This window comes from Spermophilus citellus, assembly GCF_964194105.1.
Source record: "Spermophilus citellus genome assembly, chromosome: 4".
Lineage (NCBI taxonomy): Eukaryota > Metazoa > Chordata > Mammalia > Rodentia > Sciuridae > Spermophilus > Spermophilus citellus.
The window spans coordinates 154,089,288-154,111,039 of NC_138185.1; the positions used below are offsets into that span (position 1 = coordinate 154,089,288).

The 21,752-nt window shown below is 34.3% G+C and overlaps 1 protein-coding gene across 7 annotated transcripts in view; it reads left to right on the forward strand.

Moving 5' to 3' along the window:
* Positions 1-21,752, forward strand: part of KIAA0586 — a 139,489-nt gene that overhangs the window by 63,280 nt on the left and 54,457 nt on the right. For 5 of the 7 annotated variants that reach the window (XM_081289316.1, XM_081289312.1, XM_081289310.1 and 2 more), the window contains exons 18-24: positions 66-176; positions 2,895-2,984; positions 4,657-4,850; positions 6,491-6,609; positions 11,462-11,661; positions 19,907-20,066; positions 21,392-21,620. In XM_081289316.1, coding sequence (XP_081145442.1) covers positions 66-176; positions 2,895-2,984; positions 4,657-4,850; positions 6,491-6,609; positions 11,462-11,661; positions 19,907-20,066; positions 21,392-21,620 — 1,103 coding nt within the window. The remainder of the gene's footprint in view (positions 1-65; positions 177-2,894; positions 2,985-4,656; positions 4,851-6,490; positions 6,610-11,461; positions 11,662-19,906; positions 20,067-21,391; positions 21,621-21,752) is intronic. The other 2 variants (XM_081289314.1, XM_081289315.1) reach the window with 2 other exon arrangements.

Sequence of the window (21,752 nt, forward strand, 5' to 3'; positions counted from 1 at the left end):
CTAGCTTTTTGAAGAATATTTGAGTCAGAATGATGCGGAAAATTAGATGTTGTGTTCTGTTGTAGGTATTACCCAGTGTAGACATTGACAGCATTTCAAATGGTAGTGTTGATGGTGGTTCATCTCTGTCAAGTCCCAAAGAAGCCACTCTTCCTCAGCTGCAGACTTGGATTCAGGTATATTTCAGAATTCTATCACTGTTTTGAGTAATGTCTGAGTGTAGGTTTTATTCCATGCAAAAGCATTCTATCATAATCATAATCTATTATAATTAGATTTTTTTGAAGAAAAGATTCAGAATAAATCTCAAATTGTTTATGAACTTGAAAGAAAATTTGTTTTAGATCCTTACGTTTGTAAGTATTCAGAAAGTAATAATCCGTACTATAACATTTTTTAAAAATATTTATTTATTTATTTTTGCATTACAATTCTTAATACACCATTATATCATAATTTATCATAACTCTGATTATATATAAGGTATGTTGACACCAAATTCACATCTTCATACATGTATTTTGTATATGAGGGTCTCCTTTCACTGTCTATGCTATTCCCCTTCTCCCTCCCTTTCCCTCCCACCCCTATTCCCTATCTAGAGGTAATCTTCCTCACTTGCTCTCCCTCCCAACCCCATTTTGAGATACCCCCCTTATATCAGAGAAGACATTCGGCATTTATTTTTGGGGGATTGGCTAACTTCACTTAGCATGATCTTCTCTAATGCCATCCATTTCCCTGCAAATGCCATGATCTTATTCTTTTTTATTGCTGAGTAATATTCCATTGTGTATGAATGCCACATTTTTTTTTTATCCATTCATCTACTGAAGGACATCTAGGTTGGCTCCACAGTTTAATTATTGTGAATTGTGCTGCTATAAACATTGATGTGGCTGTGTCCCTGTAATATGCTGTTTTTAGGTCCTTTGGGTATAGTATGAGAAGAGGAATAGCTGGGTCAAATGGTGATTCCATTCCCAGTTTTCCAAGGAATCTCCATACTGCTTTCCAAATTGGCTGCACCAATTTGCAGTCCCACCAGTAGTGTATGAGTGTACCTTCCCCCACCCCATCCTCGCCAGCACTTGTTGTTTGTCTTCATAATGGCTGCCACTCTTACTGGAGTGAGATGTTTTCTTAGAATAGTTTTAATTTGCATTTCTCTGATTGCTAGAGATGATGAGCATTTTTTTTGTATATTTGTTGATTGATTATATATCCTCTTCTGAGAAGTGTCTGTTCAGGTCCTTGGCCCATTTATTGATTGGATTATTTGTTTTTGGGGGTGCTTGTCTTGTTGAGCTCTTTATATACCCTAGAGATTAGAGCTCTAACTGATGTGTGAGGGGTAAAAATTTGTCCCCAGGATGTAGGCTCCCTATTCACCTCACATATTATTTCTTTTGCTGAGAAAAAACTTTTTAATTTGAATCCATCCCATTTGTTGATTCTTGGTTTTAATTCTTGTGCTATAGGCATCTTATTAAGGAGGTTGGGGCCTAGCCCCACATGATGGAGATTAGGGCCTACTTTTTCTTCTATTAGACGCAGAGTCTCTGGTTTAATCCCTAGATCCTTGATCCATTTTGAGTTAACTTTTGTGCATGGTGCCAGATAGGGGTTCAGTTTCATTTTGTTGCATATGGATTTCCAGTTTTCCCAGCACTTTGTTGAAGATGCTATCCTTTCTCCAGTGCACGCTTTTGGCACCTTTAACTGTTGTATATTTATGGTTAGTCTCTGTGTCTTCTATTCTATCCCATTGGTCTACTAGATCCTTACATTTGTAAGTATTCAGAAAGTAATAATCCGTATAATAACTTTTTGATAACTTGTGAGACTCTCATATAAATAAAGAATTTCTCTTTGGTAAAGAATCTTTGATTTACAGGAAATTATAGATTTCCTTAATATGAATTATCTAGTGACAATTGGAGTTTATAGTTTAGGATGTTACATTGTCATCATGTTGTCATGATACAAAAATATGCAATCTAGTATGTATTTGCTTCTGAATAATTAAGTTATGCCTTTACTACACAGAAAAATAGCACTGTAGATGGTCCTGGTTTTATCTTAGTCTTGCTCTGTTGTGAGCAAATTTGGTCATTTGGGGGTAGTTTTAAAGAGGAGAAACACCAATGATCTCTCATAGTTACAAATAATAGAACTGACTCTAAATGAAATTTATTCCTAATTTTAATTTTCACTAGTAATTTTTTTCACTAGAATTTTATTTAAACATATATGACAAATAAAAAACTTTTTGAAATGTTTATCATTCTGTTCTCAGCAAGAGGCTATTGCGAGTTTTAGTGACTAGCCTTTGCATAGCAAGGTTTGGAAACTAAATTTGTGAAATGACTGTTTATGTAAAAAAAAATTACTTGATTCTATATCTTTTTTTGAGTTTGTGTTTGTGTATAATTATATACATATAAACATTCTTCTTTATCTTAACTATGAGAGAAATCATAATCATAACATTTTGATCAATTGACTTAATAGCATTTGTTGATGGAGTCCTTTTTTTTTTTTAACATATCTTTATTTTATTTTATTATTTATTTTTATGTGGTGCTGAGGATTGAACCCAGGGCCTCATACATGCTAGGTGAGCACTCTACAGCTGAGCTACAACCCCAGCTCCTTGATGGAGTTCTTTAAATGTTAAAACTGATATTTAATTTTTTATTGCTTTGAAATGATGACCTAATGGCTTGGGACTAGCTTGCTTTCATTTTCTAATTGAATAAATTGAGAACAGAATATTAAAATAAAAAACAGGGCCATGTAATTGCAAATTTATGCTACATGTGGAAATATAAATTACATATAAGATTTAAAAAGTTGAACACAACAAAAACTTTCTTTAAATGCTTTCTTAGACTCCACAATTTATGAAGGTAGATGAAGAAGATGAGAAGTTTCCAGGGAGTAACTTTGATGAAGTAATCGATGTTATACAGGTAACAAAGGTTAGAAACCATGAACAATTGTATGTCTACCAGTATTTTCCAAGTGGTTGAATATCTTTTGACTATCAATATTATGTTGCAGTGCTTTGAGAAACTAGCTTTTACTTTTACTTCAAGTTGTTCACTTTTATTTTTAAAAAATTATCAAGTTGTTATTCCATAATACAATGTTGTTTTTATCTGTAGTACCTTTCTGCCTCCATGAAATTTTATAATTATCTGCTGTTTCTAACCTACATCTTGTCTTGTTTGCTTTTTACTTTTCTTTTTTCTTTCCATTGCTTTTGGTTTCCCTCTTTTGAACCAGTCCTTTTTTCATTTTATGACATTTATCTCTTGATTTCGAAAAGGTCACCTGATAGTTTATACTGAGAAAAAAAAGTTGTGAATAGTTTAAAATTCGAGGGAAAATCCCATATGCAGGCAGAGTTATAGAAATAAAGGAACAGAAGTAGGGAAAAAGTAGAGGAAGTAAAATATAAAAGATGGAAAAAAGGATGATAGATCAAAGAAACTACTTGAATATTATATGTCATTGGATTTTAGGGAAGATATTTTTTGTATTTCTTTCAGAGCTGAGACTAGTGCTATTAATCAAAAAATGAAAGCCTACTTTAAAATATGCAGAGGTATATGTGTTATATTAATGCTTTTTGCTCACAGGTATGTCTTCTTATCTGAGCACCATATAAGTGTTTTGGAGACAAGAACCCTATTTATTTTCATATTCCTCATGCCTAATGAAAGAAACAGTAGAACTAGCAAGGGATTTAGAGTTCAAAGACAAGGGTTCCTGCCCTATCTCTACCACTTATTAGCTGTGTTCTTCATATGTCTGTAATTGCTTCAAAATAACACGTGAAGGGGGAAACGGGTGGGAGGTTAGTTTATATTACACAGAGTTGGCCATGAGTTGAGAGCTGTTGAAACTGAGAATAGATAAATGTGATTCTTATTATTTATTTATAACAAATAGTATGTGGGAACTATTTTATTTTTTTAAAGATGTGTGACATTTCTCATCATAATCAGTTTAAAAATTCCAGAAATAACTCTTTTGATCATGATGATATGAATAATGTATAAGGTGATCTTACTGCATATTTATTTATTTATAAATATTTTTAGTTGTAGATGGACACAATACCTTTATTTATTTATTTTTATGTGGTGCTGAGGATTAAACCCAGATCCTCACCTGTGAAAGGCAAATGTTTTACCACTGAGCTACAACCCCAGTCTTCTAACTGCATATTTAAATTGTAATTTTTACAAGAGGGAACAGTGATAATTGGAAGCATCAGTTTTTTTATGACAATAAATTCAATATATAAATTTCTACAAGGAACTGTTAAATGTTTTATGCAGTAATAATCAAGTTTTCTAGTTTTTTTTTTTTTTTGACTGTAGGGAATGAACATTGGATTTTTTTATTTTGTTTTTTCTTTTTCTTTGTCCCACCCCCCTGGCCCAAATTGGGTTTTAGAAACACATAATTTTGTAATAAATTTTCTGCAAAGTGATACATATGATTGATATGTTATAATAATGTGCTCCCACATTAGAAATGCGAGTTAATTCACCCAGGTAAGTTCCCTGTCTATACCTGGCACTCAGTAAATATTCATATTCAGATACGTGAACATGATAATTTTGTTTTTATTCTTACCAGGAAGAGGAAAAATGTGATGAAATCCCAGAAAGCTCTGAACCATTACTAGAATTTAACAGAAGTGTTCAAGTTGCTTCTACAAAGTATAATGGTCCTCCATTTCCACCAGTTATTTCTACTTTTCAGCCCACTACTGAAATTCTGGATAAAGTAATTGAGAGAAAAGAAACGTTGGAAAATAGCTTAATTCAGTGGTGCGTTTACAATTATTTCAGTATGAATAGATAGTAGTACATATAAATGGGAAGTATTAAATTTTAGTCAAAAAATCTTCCTTGTCTCTTTTTGTTTATTAAACTTTTCCTTTGCTAATTGATGTAATGCTAAAGGCATAACTAACTGATAGAGGTATTATTTTGGTCCTTGAATATTTATACTTTTGCTGTGGCAAGAGGCTTTTCTGAGTAATTAAACCTTTAAAATGTACATGTTCTTTTATCTAGTGACTCACTTTCAGAAACTTAGCCTAAGGAAATAATTATGGATTTGCTAACAGGCCATATAACACCTAGCATTAGAAACAAGTCACTGTTTTAAGTTTATCACATATTTACAACAGTAATTAGTAATACTGTTATTACATGTAAATATGAAGTAAATTCTTATTATATTGTGTAAAACCTTAAGGAATTTATGGAGTAAAATAAAGCAACTGGATATTAATAGAGTTATTAAACTTAGGTTTAGAAGACTGTGGAGGGACATTGAAAGATACTAATAATTTGCTGGTGTATAAATGATACTTACAATGGAACCCCAGCTCATAAGACCTTATTCAAAAATAAGTGTGCATAGAACAGAAGTTCAAAATGTATATACCAAATTGTTAATTGTGTTTATTCCTGAATATAGAATTATTAAGTGAACATTATAAATTTTTAAAAGCTTTTATATATTTTCTACTACAAATGTCTGTCATTTGTATAATAATAAATTTTTTGTGGGGGGGTACCAAGGACTGAACTCAGGGGCACTGGACCACTAAGCCATATCCCCAGCCCTATTTTTATATTTTATTTAGAGACAGGGTCTCACTAAGTTGCTTAGTGCCTCACTTTTGTTGAGGCTGGCTTTGAACTTGCGATCCTCCTGTTTCAGCCTACTGAGCAGCTGGGGTTCAGGCGTGAGCCACAGTACCTGTCTTAATAATATTTTCTAAGAAGTTTGTTAGCTACTCTAAAGAAATGTACTAACAGAGGTTTTCTATTCTTTTCCCCTTTCCTTTCCCTTCTTCTTCTTTCGAAAATGACTTTGGAAAAAACCTTTTCTTTCCTTTTTAAGAGGAAAACTACTCTTCATTATAGTCAATGGAAAGGGCAGATGGATATTTTTCTCTATTTGATCTGATACAGTTTTATATGTGTATTCTCAGAGTGGAAATCAAACCTAGATATGCAATGTGCTCAACAATCATTAGGCAAATCTTCAATTTAGGGGTTCTGTTAGCCTTTTTTATTTTTTTATTTTCAGACAGGTTCTCTCTAAGTTGCTTAGGGCCTTGCTAAGTTGCTGGGGTTGTCTTTGAACTTGCAATCCTCCTGTTTGAGCCTCCTGGACTGCTGGCGTGGGCCACCATGCCTGGCTAACATGAAAGATTTTAATTTGATTTCTTTGACTATCTGAATACTCTCCCACAAGGAGATTCTGTTTCATGTATTTTATCTTGTTTGAAGGCACATTTTTTTCTTCTTTCAGGTGTAACTTTCAAATGACTGCTTTTACATATAATATTTGTGCCCCTGGGTAAAGGTTATTTTTAAGGTTGATATGTGTAACATTTTATATATTTCAATCAAATTTAGAAATCCTTAATTTGTATCTCTCCACCTTCCAGGGTAGAACAAGAAATAATGTCAAGGATTATCTCTGAGCTCTATCCAATCCAGCAGCAGTCCAGACTTAATGCCAGTGTTTCAGTCAGTGAGGCAAGTGAACCAATGACCTCTGACATTGGTAAGTGAAATGGAATTTGTTGTTGTTATTATTAAAGACAGAATCTTTTAGTTCATTGTGATTTATATATCCCAGAGGTCATTTGGCTGACAAAGGCTAAGATTTTGTTGTTGTTGGTGGTGGTTTTTTGTGGTACTGAGTATCAAACCCAGGGTCTTAAGCATGCTAGGCAAGCACTTAACAACTGAGCTCCATCCACAACCCCCCAAAAAAGATGAGGTCTTACTTCAAATCTTACTTCTTAGTTCCTCTCTAGTACTCTAGGGGAGGTCAGTTCTCCCTCATTCCCTTATTCATATTGCAGCACTCAGATTATTAAACTACCCCTCTCCTTCTACCCCCAAACTCTGTTATTCTCCCAGAATACTTTATATATTTTTTATTATAGTATTTAATAGATTATATTATGGTTGTTTTACATATCTTTCTCATTCACTAGACTGTAAATTACTCAGGATTTAAGTTATTTCTCCTAACCTAACCTATTTAAATAACTTAAATTTTTAAGTATTCACTGAATGGTTTAATGAGCCTCTTTCTGTGAGGAATCCCATACCAGTCTTCTCCTTCTTAACCTCCTTCTTCTCCTCCTTTTCCTCTTCCATATTTTTCTTCTCTTCCTCTTTCTCTTCTCTATTTCCCTTCCTCTCCTAACACTTGTCCATCAGTTTTTTTTTAATTTTATTTTGTCCATCAGTTTTTTTGAAAGCCTTAAATTCAACAATTCTCAGTGTACAATTAGACAGGTGTTGACACATGTATGCAGCTGTGCATTAGCCACACAGTCATGCTGTAGAAAGGCCTTTTTGACATCTTCCAGAGTTCCCTTAATGCTGCTGCCTCCTGTTTCACCTTCCTGATGCTGAGAATTCAAGCTGGGGATGTTTAATCACTGAGTTACATCGCCAGTCAATTTTTAAAAATTTTATTTTGAGACAGGATCTTGCTGAATTGCCCAAACTTGTGATCCTCCTGCTTTAACCTCCTGAGTAGCTGGGGTTTCAAGAATGTGCTGCCTTTCAAGATCCTTAATGCCACTTTGCAGAAAATTTCTATCCCCCACCTATGCCTGGTGGTCACAAACAACTACAGAACTGCTTTCTATCACTATTTTTATCTTATCTGGACTTTCATATATAAAAATCATACAGTATGGGTTTTTGTTTGCTGACTTGTTTTATTTGGCTTATGCTGAATATGCTTTGGATTCAATCCCCAGTACCACTTACACTATTTCATGTAGTAGTATTATACTCTGTGGATATACCAAAATTTGTTAATACACTTACCAGTTGATTGATATTTATAGTTTTTAATTTGGGACTATTATAAATAAAGCTGTTATATTTGCTGACAAATATTGTGTAGACAATTTTTTAATTTTCTTGGTCACATGTTAAATAAATGTATATAAGAAGCTGCTAAATATTTTCCAAAGCAGATGTACTATTTTGTATTATAACAGCAATGTACAAAAGTTTTAATTCTTCCACAATTTCAATAGTACCTGGTATATCAGTGTTTTTATTTTAGCCATTATACATATGTGGAGATATGTCATTGTGTTTTTTTAAATTTACATTTCCCTAATTATACTAGTGACTGAGTAGTATAATTACTAATAATGATTAATGATGTTTCGCAGATTTTCATCTTCATATTTACTTTGGTGAAATATTATTTCAAATCTTTTTTTTTTTTTTTTTTTTGCAGGGGTGGGTACTGGGGATTGGACTCAGGAATGCTTAACCACTGAAGCCACATCCCCAGTTATTTTAATATTTTATTTTGAGACAGGGTTTTGCTAAGTTACCTAAGGCCTTGCTACATTGTTGAGGCTGGCTTTGAACTTGTGATCCTCCTGCTTCAGCCTTCTGAGTCCCTTGGATTACAGGTGTATGCTATTGCACCTGGCTTATTTTAAATCTTTTGCTCATTTTTAAATTGGGTTTGTGCTTTCATACATATTATTGGGTTATAATGTTTTTCATTCTAGATGCAAACCATTTGGTTTTGGTTTTGGTACTGGGGATTGAATCCAGAGGTGCTTTACCACCAAGCAACATCTCCAGCCCTTTTTATTTTGAGACAAGGTCTTGCTAAGTTTCTGAGGCCAGCCTTGAACTTGCAATACTTTCTCAGCTTCTTGAGTTGTGGGATTATAGGTATATGCCACCACACCCAGCCAAATACAAGTTCATTATTGTTTATGTGTTTTGCAAATATGTCCTTCTAATTTATACCTTGCCTTTTTGTTTTCTCAACATTATCTTTTGAAGACAAATGGTTTATTTTGATGAAGTCTAATTTATCAATATTTCTTTTGTAGTTTGTGGCTTTTGGGGGACATACTACTTAATTAATCTTTGCCTAAGTAAAAATCATTAAGATGTTTTTTTGTTTTCTTCTAGAAGGTATATGGTTTTAGATTACATTTAGTTCCTTAGTATTTTTTTTTTTTACTCAGGGGCTGGGGTGCTGGGATGTGAACACAGGGCTTCTTGCATACTAAGCAAGTGGTCTACTACTGAGCAACATCCCCAGCTTTTTTGTTGTTGTTGTTATTGTGCTGAGAATGGAACCCAGGGCCTCATGTATGCTAGGCAAACACTACCACTGAGCAGTTGTAGCACTCTTTGTTGCAAAGTTTTTCCTTTTGCTATTGAATTACCTTAATACCTTTGTTGAAAATTAATTGGCTATATGTCTAGATCCATTTGTGAACTTTCATGAATCTACATGTCTTTTACCAATATCACATACTTCATTATTGTAATTTAATAATAAGTTTTGAAACTGGGAAGTATTTTCCAACTTTGTTGCTTTTTTAAATTTTACATTTCTATGTATTATTACCTGCACTGTCTTTCTTCTTTTCAGTCTCAGAATAACCTTCTATTCTCCTTTTATAGACTGATCTTCAACTGACCAAATCCTATCCTTAGAGTCTGCATTTACTTTCTCATTGTCCACCTTCTCTTCAGTCCTGATGGGTTGGTTTCCTGGAGTCTCCTTTAAGAAATTTCTTAAATTTTTCACAGGCATTTAGTTGTCAAAGATGCTGCTCCCTTTCAAATCCTTATTCTAGTACATGGCTCTAGCCTGGACACTGTTGCCTGCTTCTAATCCTTAAAATGTTCCCTGGGTTTTAGCATAACAACTTTATGCCATTGTTATCTTTTCAGCTTTAAGACCTTCATTTCTTCATTTATTTTCTGCTACTTGAGTAGTTTGTATGCCTTGCCCCTTTTCTATTTTTCCAGTTTCCTCTTTCATTGTCCTGTGTCTTTTGATGACTCTTAAGCTATGCAGTTAGGCTGTAAATTTAGAGTTCTGCCTATTGATGGATATTCTACTTGATGCTCCATTGGCATACCAAATTTGGCATATCCAAAGTACATGTAATTTTTCTACCTCGACTTGTTCATTGTTCTCTATTTCTGTTAATGATTACACAGATTTTTCCCAGCACCCAATTTTCAAAGCCTTGGGGTTATTGTTTGTTTCATTCTCTTTTCTTTGCTCTTCCTCAGCCCCAGGGACTCAGCCAAAACCTGCATCTCAGTTTCATACTCTTTATTGTTGCATTTGGTTACTTCTTCCTATTTAATATAGCTCAAATCTGTCCCCCACACTGCTGTATCCCAGATTTTCTCTTTTCATTTAATTTTTTTAAAGAAAGAAAAATGATCAACAAAGTTACAAGAAAATTGATATTTCCCTGAATAAAAATTTTTTCTTTTCTTCTTTTTTTTTAGTTGTAGATAGACACAATACCTTTATTTATTATTTTATGTGGTGCTAAGGATCGAACCCAGTGCCTCACACATGCGAGGCAGGCACTCTACCACTGAGCTACAACCTCAGCCTCTGGATGAAAATCTTTAAGATTTCCAAATTTGGTATTATATCCTGTTCTCTTTTTTTATAAAACTGTGTTTATTTGCTTTTTTTTTTTTTTAAATTTTGCCAGTGTCTAGGGAGGACTTTTTTGGCTTTATGACATAGATATTCTGATTCTTGGTCATGCCAAACAAACAAATGATTATAGAAATTAAAAGGGAGATTTTGTTGAATATGAGTTTTGGATTATTGATATAAAAATAGCCCTGGCTTATGGAAACTATAAATTTTTATTTTTTACCCTCAGCAAGTGATCCTAAGACATCTGTAAATAATCCCATAGATTGCTGTCATTGTTGTACTACTAAAAGAATACTCTTTGGAGAGAGCACATCTCCTTTGGGTTGTACAGATCATTGTTCATGTATTTACACTGTTTAGAAATACCACTTCATGGTCAGTAAAGTCTCGAAAAGCTTTACTTAATTTTGTATACATTCATGTAAATGAAAAGTAAAACCCATTGGAAAATTAATATATCTACAGAACATCTAATAAATACCTAAACTGCTGTAGACTTTTGAGGAGCCCCAGCCTGTAATGTTGATAACAGGTGTATCTGAAACTAGATGAAGGAAAATTCGCCTCATACTTATTACATCCTTTTGCTTTGGTCAAAATTGGAAATGTTAGTTTATTTTCAGATGAGGACATTTAATAAGAATGCAAGTCCTTTTTATCATTAAATTCTGCAGTGGCAGGGAAGAGTATAACTAGGTTTTCACCTATATGTTTTCCTTTCCTTCTTGGTTTATTGAGAGAAGATTTTCATTAAGTTATTGTCTTGCTTTCCTTCCTGGTAAGTAGGTGTGTTTGTATTTTCACCTTTACTTTTTCTCCCTTCCTCACAATATATATGCATCTCTAAAATCTTTTAGGAATTAAGTTTTGGATTATAAGTGGTGTCTTGGCCACTTATTCCAAAAGTTTTTTTTTTTTATTTTTTTAGTGGAAGGAACAAGCTATGGTGCTCTCCAGCTCTTTGTTGATGCGGGGGTTCCTGTGAATTCGGACATGATTAGCCATTTTGTGAATGAAGCTCTGGCTGAGACCATTGCTGTCTTGCTGGGTGACAGAGAAACAAAGAAGCAAGATCCTGTGGCTACAAGTGTTTCTGGTGATGTTTTATCAAAGGAAACATGTTTTCCGGTAGGAGGGCCTCTGCTTTCATGATTAAAAGAGTTCTGTGGAGTTTTTTTTTTAATATATTATTAAAGAATGATAAAATAATAGATGAATTTTAAACTGCATAAGATAATTGTGTGTGGCAGAAATTTTATTTCTTGTTGCTATGACTAAAGTGTAATATTTTTCCTAGCATTTTATTTTAAAAACTTAAATCTAGAAAAAAGATGAGAGTATGATACAAAGGACATTTATAAACCCTTTACCTATATTTCACAATTGATAGTATTTTGGCACACTTAAAAAATAACTCTATAACCTAGACTTAATTGACATATATAGAATATAACACCCAACATCAAGCAGTTACACTTTTTTCTCAGCAGCACATGGATCCTTCTCAAAAATAGATCATATATTATGTCACAGGGCAACTCTTAGACAGTATAAAGGAGTAGAGATAATACCATGCATCTTATCTGATCATAATGGAATGAAACTGAAAATCAACGATAAAAGAAGTAAGGAAAAATCATGCATCACTTGGAGAATGAACAATAGGTTACTGAATGACCAATGGGTTATAGAAGACATCAAGGAGGAAATCAAAAAATTCTTAGAGATAAATGAAAACACAGACACAACATATCGGAATCTATGGGACACATGCAAAGCAGTTCTAAGAGGAAAATTCATTGCTTGGAGTTCATTCCTTAAAAAAAGAAAAAAACCAACAAATAAATGATCTCATACTTCATCTCAAAATCCTAGAAAAAGAAGAGCAAAACAACAGCAAAAGAAGTAGAAGGCAAGAAATAATTAAAATCAGAGCTGAAATTAATGAAATCGAAACAAAAGAAACAATTGAAAAAATTGACAAAACTAAAAGTTGGTTCTTTGAAAAAATAAATAAAATCGACAGACCCTTAGCCATGCTAACGAAGAGAAGAAGAGAGAGAACTCAAATTACTAGCATACGGGATGAAAAAGGCAATATCACAACAGACACTTCAGAAATACAGAAGATAATCAGAAATTATTTTGAATCCTTATATGAAGGCATCGATAAATTTCTTAAGTCATATGATCTGCCCAGATTGAGTCAGGAGGACATAGACAACCTAAACAGACCAATATCAATTGAGGAAATAGAAGAAACCATCAAAAGACTACCAACTAAGAAAAGCCCAGGACCGGATGGGTATAAAGCAGAATTTTACAAAACCTTTAAAGAGGAACTAATACCAATACTTTTCAAGCTATTTCAGGAAATAGAAAAAGAGGGAGAACTTCCAAATTCATTCTACGAGGCCAACATCACCCTGATTCCCAAACCAGACAAAGACACTTCAAAGAAAGAAAACTACAGACCAATATCTCTAATGAACCTAGATGCAAAATCCTCAATAAAATTCTGGCGAATTGGATACAAAAACATATAAAAAAAATTGTGCACCATGATCAAGTAGGATTCATCCCTGGGATGCAATGCTGGTTCAATATACGGAAATCAATAAATGTTATTCACCACATCAATAGACTTAAAAATAAGAACCATATGATCATCTCGATAGATGCAGAAAAAGTGTTCGACAAAGTACAGCATCCCTTTATGTTCAAAACATTAGAAAAACTAGGGATAACAGGAACATACCTCAATATTGTAAAAGCAATCTATGCTAAGCCTCAAGCTAGCATCATTCTGAATGGAGAAAAATTGAAGGCATTCCCTCTAAAATCTGGAACAAGACAGGGATGCCCTCTATCACCACTTCTATTCAACATAGTTCTCGAAACACTGGCCAAAGCAATTAGATGAAAGAAATTAAAGGCATAAAAATAGGAAAAGAAGAACTCAAATTATCACTATTTGAAGATGACATGATTCTATACCTAGCAGACCCAAAAGGGTCTACAAAGAAACTATTAGAGCTAATAAATGAATTCAGCAAAGTGGCAGGATATAAAATCAACACGCATAAATCAAAGGCATTCCTGTATATCAGTGACAAATCCTCTGAAATGGAAATGAAGACAACCACTTCATTCACAATATCCTCAAAAAAAATAAAATACTTGGGAATCAACCTTTCAGAGGTGAAAGACTTATACAATGAAAACTACAGAACCCTAAAGAGAGAAATAGAAGAAGATCTTAGAAGATGGAAAAATATACCCTGTTCATGGATAGGCAGAACTAACATTATCAAAATGGCGATATTACCGAAAGTTCTCTATAGGTTTAATGCAATGCCAATCAAAATCCCAACGGCATTTCTTATAGAAATAGAGAAAGCAATCATGAAATTCATATGGAAAAATAAAAGACCCAGAATAGCAAAAACAATGCTAAGCAGGAAGTGTGAATCAGGCGGTATAGCGATACCAGACTTCAAACTATACTACAGAGCAATAGTAACAAAAACAGCATGGTACTGGTACCAAAACAGGCGGGTGGACCAATGGTACAGAATAGAGGACACAGAGACCAATCCACAAAATTACAACTATCTTATATTTGATAAAGGGGCTAAAAGCATGCAATGGAGGAAGGATAGCATCTTCAACAAATGGTGCTGGGAAAACTGGAAATCCGAGGACACAGAGACCAATCCACAAAATTACAACTATCTTATATTTGATAAAGGGGCTAAAAGCATGCAATGGAGGAAGGATAGCATCTTCAACAAATGGTGCTGGGAAAACTGGAAATCCATATGCAACAAAATGAAACTGAATCCCTTTCTCTCGCCATGCACAGAAGTTAACTCAAAATGGATCATGGACCTAGATATCAAATCAGAGACACTGCGTCTGATAGAAGAAAAAGTTGGCTCCGATCTACATACTGTGGGGTCGGGCTCCAAATTCCTCAATAGGACACCCATAGCACAAGATTTAATAACTAGAATCAACAAATGGGACTTACTCAAACTAAAAAGTTTTTTCTCAGCAAAAGAAACAATAAGAGAGGTAAATAGGGAGCCTACATCCTGGGAACAAATCTTTACTCCTCACACTTCAGATAGAGCCCTAATATCCAGAGTATACAAAGAACTCAAAAAATTAGACAATAAGATAACAAATAACCCAATCAACAAATGGGCCAAGGACCTGAACAGACACTTCTCAGAGGAGGACATACAATCAGTCAACAAGTACATGAAAAAATGCTCACCATCTCTAGCAGTCAGAGAAATGCAAATCAAAACCACCCTAAGATACCATCTCACTCCAGTAAGATTGGCAGCCATTAGGAAGTCAAACAACAACAAGTGCTGGCAAGGATGTGGGGAAAAGGGTACACTTGTACATTGTTGGTGGGACTGCAAATTGGTGCGGCCAATTTGGAAAGCAGTATGGAGATTTCTTGGAAAGCTGGGAATGGAACCACCATTTGACCCAGCTATTGCCCTTCTCGGTGTATTCCCTAAAGACCTAAAAAGAGCATACTACAGGGACACTGCTACATTGATGTTCATAGCAGCACAATTCACAATAGCAAGACTGTGGAATCAACCTAGATGCCCTTCAATAGACGAATGGATAAAAAAAAAATGTGGCATTTATACACAATGGAGTATTACTCTGCATTAAAAAAATGACAAAATCATAGAATTTGCAGAGAAATGGATGGCATTAGAGCAGATTATGCTAAGTGAAGCTAGCCATTCCCTAAAAAACAAATGCCAAATGTCTTCTTTGATATAAGGAGAGTAACTAAGAGCAGAGTAGGGACGAAGAGCATGAGAAGAAGATTAACATTAAACAGGGATGAGAGGTGGGAGGGAAAGGGAGAGAGAAGGGAAATTGCATGGAAATGGAAGGAGACCCTCAGGGGTATACAAAATTACATACAAAAGAAGTGAGGGGAAAGGGGAAAAAATACAAGGGGGAGAAATGAATTACAGTAGAGGGGGTAGAGAGAGAAGAGGGGAGGTGATGGGAGGGGAGGGGGGATAGTAGAGGATAGGAAAGGCAGCAGAATACAACAGAATAGTATGGCAATATGTAAATCAATGGATGTGTAACCGATGTGATTCTGCAATCTGTATACGAGGTAAAAATGGGAGTTCATAACCCAGTTGAATCAAAGTGTGAAATATGATATATCAAGAACTATGTAATGTTTTGAACAACCAACAATAAAAATTAAAAAAAAACTCTACATAATTATATCCTTTAAAAAAAATTTGAATGTTTTAGACATCATGATACTTCACCTCAAATGCATCAGCAGTATCACCTAAGAATAAGATACTTTATTACAAATGGGCAAAGAAACTAAACGGACGCTTCTCAAAAGAAGCAATATGAATGGTCAGCAAATATATGAAAAAATGCCCAACATCTCCAGCAATTAGAAAAATGCAAATTAAAACTACACTGAGATTTCATTTCACTCCAGTCAGAATGGCAGTTATCAAGAGTACAAGTAACAATAAATGTCAGCGAGTATGGGGGGAAATGGTACATTCATACATTATTGGTGGCACTGCAGATTGGTGCAACCACTCTGGAGAGCAGTATGGAGATTCCTCAAAAAACTAGGAATGGAATCACCATTTGAACCTATTATCCCACTCCTTGGTATATATCCAAAGGATTTAAAATCACCATACTACAGTGACACTGGCACATCAATGTTTACAACAGCACAATTCCCAATAGCTAAGCTATGGACCCAACCTAGGTGCCCTTCAACAAATGGATAAAGAAAATGTGATGTGTATATACAATGGAGTATTACTCAGCAATAAGGAAGAATGACTTCATGACATTTGCCAGTAAATGGATGGATCTGGAAACTATCATGCTAAGTGAAATAAGCCAGTCTCCCTAAACCAGAGGTTGATTGTTTTCTCTGATATGTGGATGCTAACCCACAATAAGGGGGGGAGGGGAAGAATAGAATTTCAGTGAATTAGACAAGGGGAATGAAGGGAAGGGAGGAGGGATAGGAAAAGGAAAGACAATGGAATGAATCTGACATAACTTACATATGTTTATGTATGAATACACCACAGTGAATCTCACCATTATGTACATCCACAAGACTGGAGTCCTAATTATTAGAATAAGATATATTCCATACTTACATAATTATATCAAATGGATTCTACTGTCATATGTAACTAAAAAGAACCAATAAAATAAATATTGCATAAATAACATATATTACATAAATAAAATACCATTCTTATAACTCCCAACTTTAACATTGCTAATTACATAGAATATGGAGACTGTATTCAGATTTCTCCAGTTGTTCCAGAAATGTCTGTTCTTAAAAAAATTCAAGATATAGCCAAGGAAGGCCATTTTGCTTTAGGTTATTATGTGAAGTGATGTTTTTATCTTTAAAAGAAAGTATATTTGCCTTATTATGTTAGTTGGAATTTTTAAGCTTTTATAGCATTATAAAATTATATCCAAAATTTACTTGACATTACCAGCTGCTTAAAACTCTTAGTCACTTCTGAGCCTTTTGATTACAAAGATATATTGGTGCAACATCGATTTGGTACATAAACATAAAGTTATAATTTGATGTTTTTAGGGATTGGTGTGGTATAAATTTGCCCAAATCTGTGCTTTATTAACTCCTTGGTAGTGAACACAGTGTTGAAGTGGTCAGGGTTGTAGTTTTCTCTATGGCAATTACTTTGGTTTGTTTTTAGTGTATATGCTTTCATGAGGGTGATTCTATGAAAAAAATTAGAAACAAAAAACAGTGTGTAAATAGGCACGTTACAAAATTTAAAAGCATTGACTTTGGAGTTCATAACACCTGATTTGACCCCTCAGCTCTATTATAGTAGAGATAGAATAGAGTTTAAATGACTGTGACTTTACCAAAATCTGCTTACTGAATATCTAGTAAGGCAAGCCCTCCCACATGATTTATTCTTTATCTTCACAATTGCCATGTCTTTTTTTTTTTTTTAACCTTGGGCCCATTTAATATGTTTGTCCAAATATATGTGAAAAAGAGTTTTTTGGCGTTTTTTTTTTTCTTTTGAAATGGGGTTCTACTATATTGCCTAGGCTGTCCTCAAACTCTCAAACACCTGCCATCTTCTTGCCTCAGCCTGGTGACTACAGGTACATACCACCACACCTGACTTTGTGTGTGGTGCTGGGGATTGAACCCGTGGCCTTATGCATTTGAGGCAAGCATTCTACCAACTGGGCTTAATCCCCAGCCCCACACTTAATCTAAGTGCCATAACAAATCTCTCTCTCTCTCTCTCTCTCTCTCTCTCTCTCTCTCTCTCGGGGGAGGTTGCAGTGCTGGGTATTGAACCCAGAGCCTCATGCATGCTAGGCAAGTGCTGTACCACTGGGCTTCACCCCCATTCTTTCATCATTAAAAATTCCCATTGGGATTTTTATGAAACTTAATCTAATTTTGATTTAATTTGCAAGCGATTGATACCTTTATCATACTGTGAGTTCTTAGTCCTCATATAAAGTTTTGTGGCAGATTAAATGAGATGATATATGCAAAGAGCTTAATCTAGTATATAGAACTTGGAATAGTCAAAAATAGTTTATCATCATCATTATCCATTATTATGTCACTAGAATACCTTTAGATCTTGTCATTATGATAAAGTAGCCAATGACATCATATTTGAAAGCAGTATTTTTATGCTATATGTTTATGTAGTCAAGAAGGGGAAAGGCATAATATATTTCATTCATTCTAAAATGAAAGTTAAGAATATGCCAATTATGGCCAGGAGTAATTGTGCACGCCTGTAATCCAAGCAAGTTGGAAGGCTGAGGCAAGAGGATTGAGAGTTCAAAGCCAGCCTCAACAACTTAGTGAGGCCCTAACCTACTCAGCAAGATCCTGTCTCAAAATAAAGTATAAAAAAGGTGCTGGAGATGTGACTTAGTGGTTAAGTGCCCCTGAGTTCAATCCCTGGTACCAAAAAAAAAAAAAAAAAAAAAAATAGTAAGAATAAGAATAAGAATATGCCTATTATGATGCAATATTATAGAATTTCTCATATGCTTCATTTTTAAATTGTATATTAATTTGCAACTCATAGAATATAGGCTAATCCTAATTTATGAAGATTTTTCAGAATGAAAAGAGACAAATAATCTATTTTAAGAATGGGCAAAGAATATGACCAAAGAGTCCACGAATACTGAAGAAATATAAATCATCCATATTCATGTAAAAAGACTGTCAGCCTCACTGATAATAAGGAAAAAAAATCACTGAAGTTCCATTTTACTGATCAGATTGGCAAAAATCTAAAAGTTTGATAAAGCTATTGTTTGGCAAACCTTGGGGAAATAGACATTCTCATACCTTCTGGTGGTAGTATGAAATGTACAATTCTGTAGAGGGAAATTTAGTGAAATAACTATTCAAATAAAAAACACAGCTCTTTAATCAAGAACTCTACTTCTGGAGTTTTATTCCATAAATAAATTTATATGACTATGTAATGAAGCTTTGCAAAACAGTAGTATCATAGCCAATGAGATTTATCCAAGGCATGATTATTGCTAATTGAAAACTTTTCCCAATAACCAGCTTTGACAACTTGGAATATACTTGGAATTGGCAATAAATAAATAAATAAATAAATATGAAATGACTTTTAAGTCTAGAGTATTTGATAACTCTGAGGAATAGAAAGAACTATGTAAAAAGGACACAGGAAGGAGACTTAATTTTCACTGTCATTCTTTTTTACCTTAATTTTGAGCCATTTGATTATGTATTCAACAAATTAGTATGAAAATGTTCTCTTTTTATTCCCCTAGTAATTTCTATCTCCCTATTATTATTTCTCCCCACCCACTTTTTTAAATCCTTCTGTTCCTTTTTATATACTGTTTCTTTGTGCAAAAGGGCTTACTTAGTTTTTTTTTTTTTTATATCTTGACAGTTAAAATGCTTCCTTTTTGTTGCGTGGCCTACTCATCAAATTTATAGTGGTTTTGATCTTCAACTGTATGGATAGTCTTTATCTCTACATTAAAATAGGGTGCCTTAGTTTTCTTGGAGGCCTGTTTCAGAGGCAGGGTTTTTCAATTGTAGAGGCTTTCTGTAGACCAGCCTTATACTGGTAGCTAGATACTTAAGAGCCAGGGTATTTAAGTCTCCTTTTTTTTTTTTTTTTTTTTTGCTGTTATTTTGCGCCCCCCCCCCTCCCCATTTAAATTCGATATAGTCTATGAACGAGCTTGCAGTACTTGGGTGATTATAAACCATTTGTCTTGTTGTACTACTTTATTTTAGGCAAGAGTGTGTACCCCTGTGGCTACTCCACAGCCTACACCTCCTCGATCACCTTCATCACCTCCTAAGGACCGGGTGTTAGTGAAAACTCCAGATTCTTCTCCATGTAATTCAGATCATGATGGGGCTTTTTCTGTAAAAGATGTATTTCCTGAAAAAGGTAGAAACCTTATTTCTATAATTCAGTTTTAATTTTAGCAAGTAGTAATTAAAATTTTATGATGTTTTATTAGATGCTTTATACATACTTGTTGCTTACCAGGTTTTAGTAAATCATTATCATATGAGAAAAATTAAGGAATTGGTTGCCACTTGTCTGTTTGATATTACTGTATTAAATTACTACAGAGTAGATAATTTATTAAAAAAAAGAAATTTATTTTTAAAATTTAAATTTTGGGAAGTCCAAAATTGAGATGCTGCATTTGGTGAGGGTTGCTCTTTTTTTTTTTTTTTTTTTTTTGTATCTGGGATTGAACCAAGGGACGCTTAACCACATCCCTAGCCCTTTTTTTCTTTAATTTTTATTTTGTTACAGGGTCTTGCTAAGTTGCTTAGGGTCTTGCTAAATTGCTGAGGCTGGCTTTGAATTTGCAATCCTCCTGCCTCAGCCTCCCAAACTGTTGTGATTATAGGCATATGACAATGCACCTGGCTGGTAAGGTCTTCTTGCTGTATCATACTGACAGAAGGCATTACACAATGGCAAAAGCAGGAGCCTGAGAGCCTTGGTCTCTCTTATTATAAAGCCACTAATTACATCATATGTCTCCCCCTTCATATCTTCATCTAACCCTAATTAGCCTACTCCAAAATATCCACATCAATTTGTGGATTAAGTTTCTAACACATGAACAAACATTCAAACCAAAGTACCACCTCTTTAAAAAAAACAATATATATATATATATATATATATATATATATATATATATTTTTTTTTTTTTTTTTTTTTTTTTTAGTTGTTGATGGACCTTTGTTTTACTCATTTATATGCAGTGCTGAGAATCAAACCCAGGGCCTCACATATGCTAGGCAAGTGCTCTACCACTAAGCTATAGTCCCAGCCCCAAAATACCACTTTTTTTTTTTTTTTAAGGTGTAGATGGACACAACACAATGCCTTTATTTTTATGTAGTGCTGAGGATCAAACCCGGGTCCCACCCGTGCTAGGCGAGCACTCTACCTCTGAGCCACAATCCTAGCCCCAATTACCACTTCTTAAAGTATATAAAGAAATAGACTATTTTAAGTATATGGTAGTGTTAAAAGTGCCATTTTTTTCTAGTTTTTTTTATACTTTATTAAATTAATTTAGGAATTCTTTTGCTAATGGTCACCACCATCGTCATTGTTATTACTATTGCCACTATTTGTATCCCAAAATGTTAAGGTATTTGAAGCAACGTATTGTCTTATGGGAGTTGTTGACTGACTTTTAACATTTTCTTTCTTTCTTTCTTTTTTTAAAAAAAACTCTTTAGGACATGATATGCCTGCCATGACACTTGTGAATACTCCAGCAATTACCCCTGCTCCTTCACCTCCTCCAGCAGCTGCAGCTGCTCTTACCCCAACTTTGTCAGAGATTTCCATTGATAAATTGAAGATATCAAGCCCAGAGCTTCCCAAGCCATGGGGGGATGGAGACCTGCCACTGGATGAGGAGAATCCTAACTCTCTATTAGAAGGATTTGTTCACCCAAGGGCTATGTAAGTAAGAATTTATAGTCATCCCTCTGTATTGGAGGGGGACTATTTCTAGGATCCCATCTCCTCATGCCAAAATTCACACATATTCAAGTCCCTTATATGAAATAGCAAGGTATTTACATATAATCTACA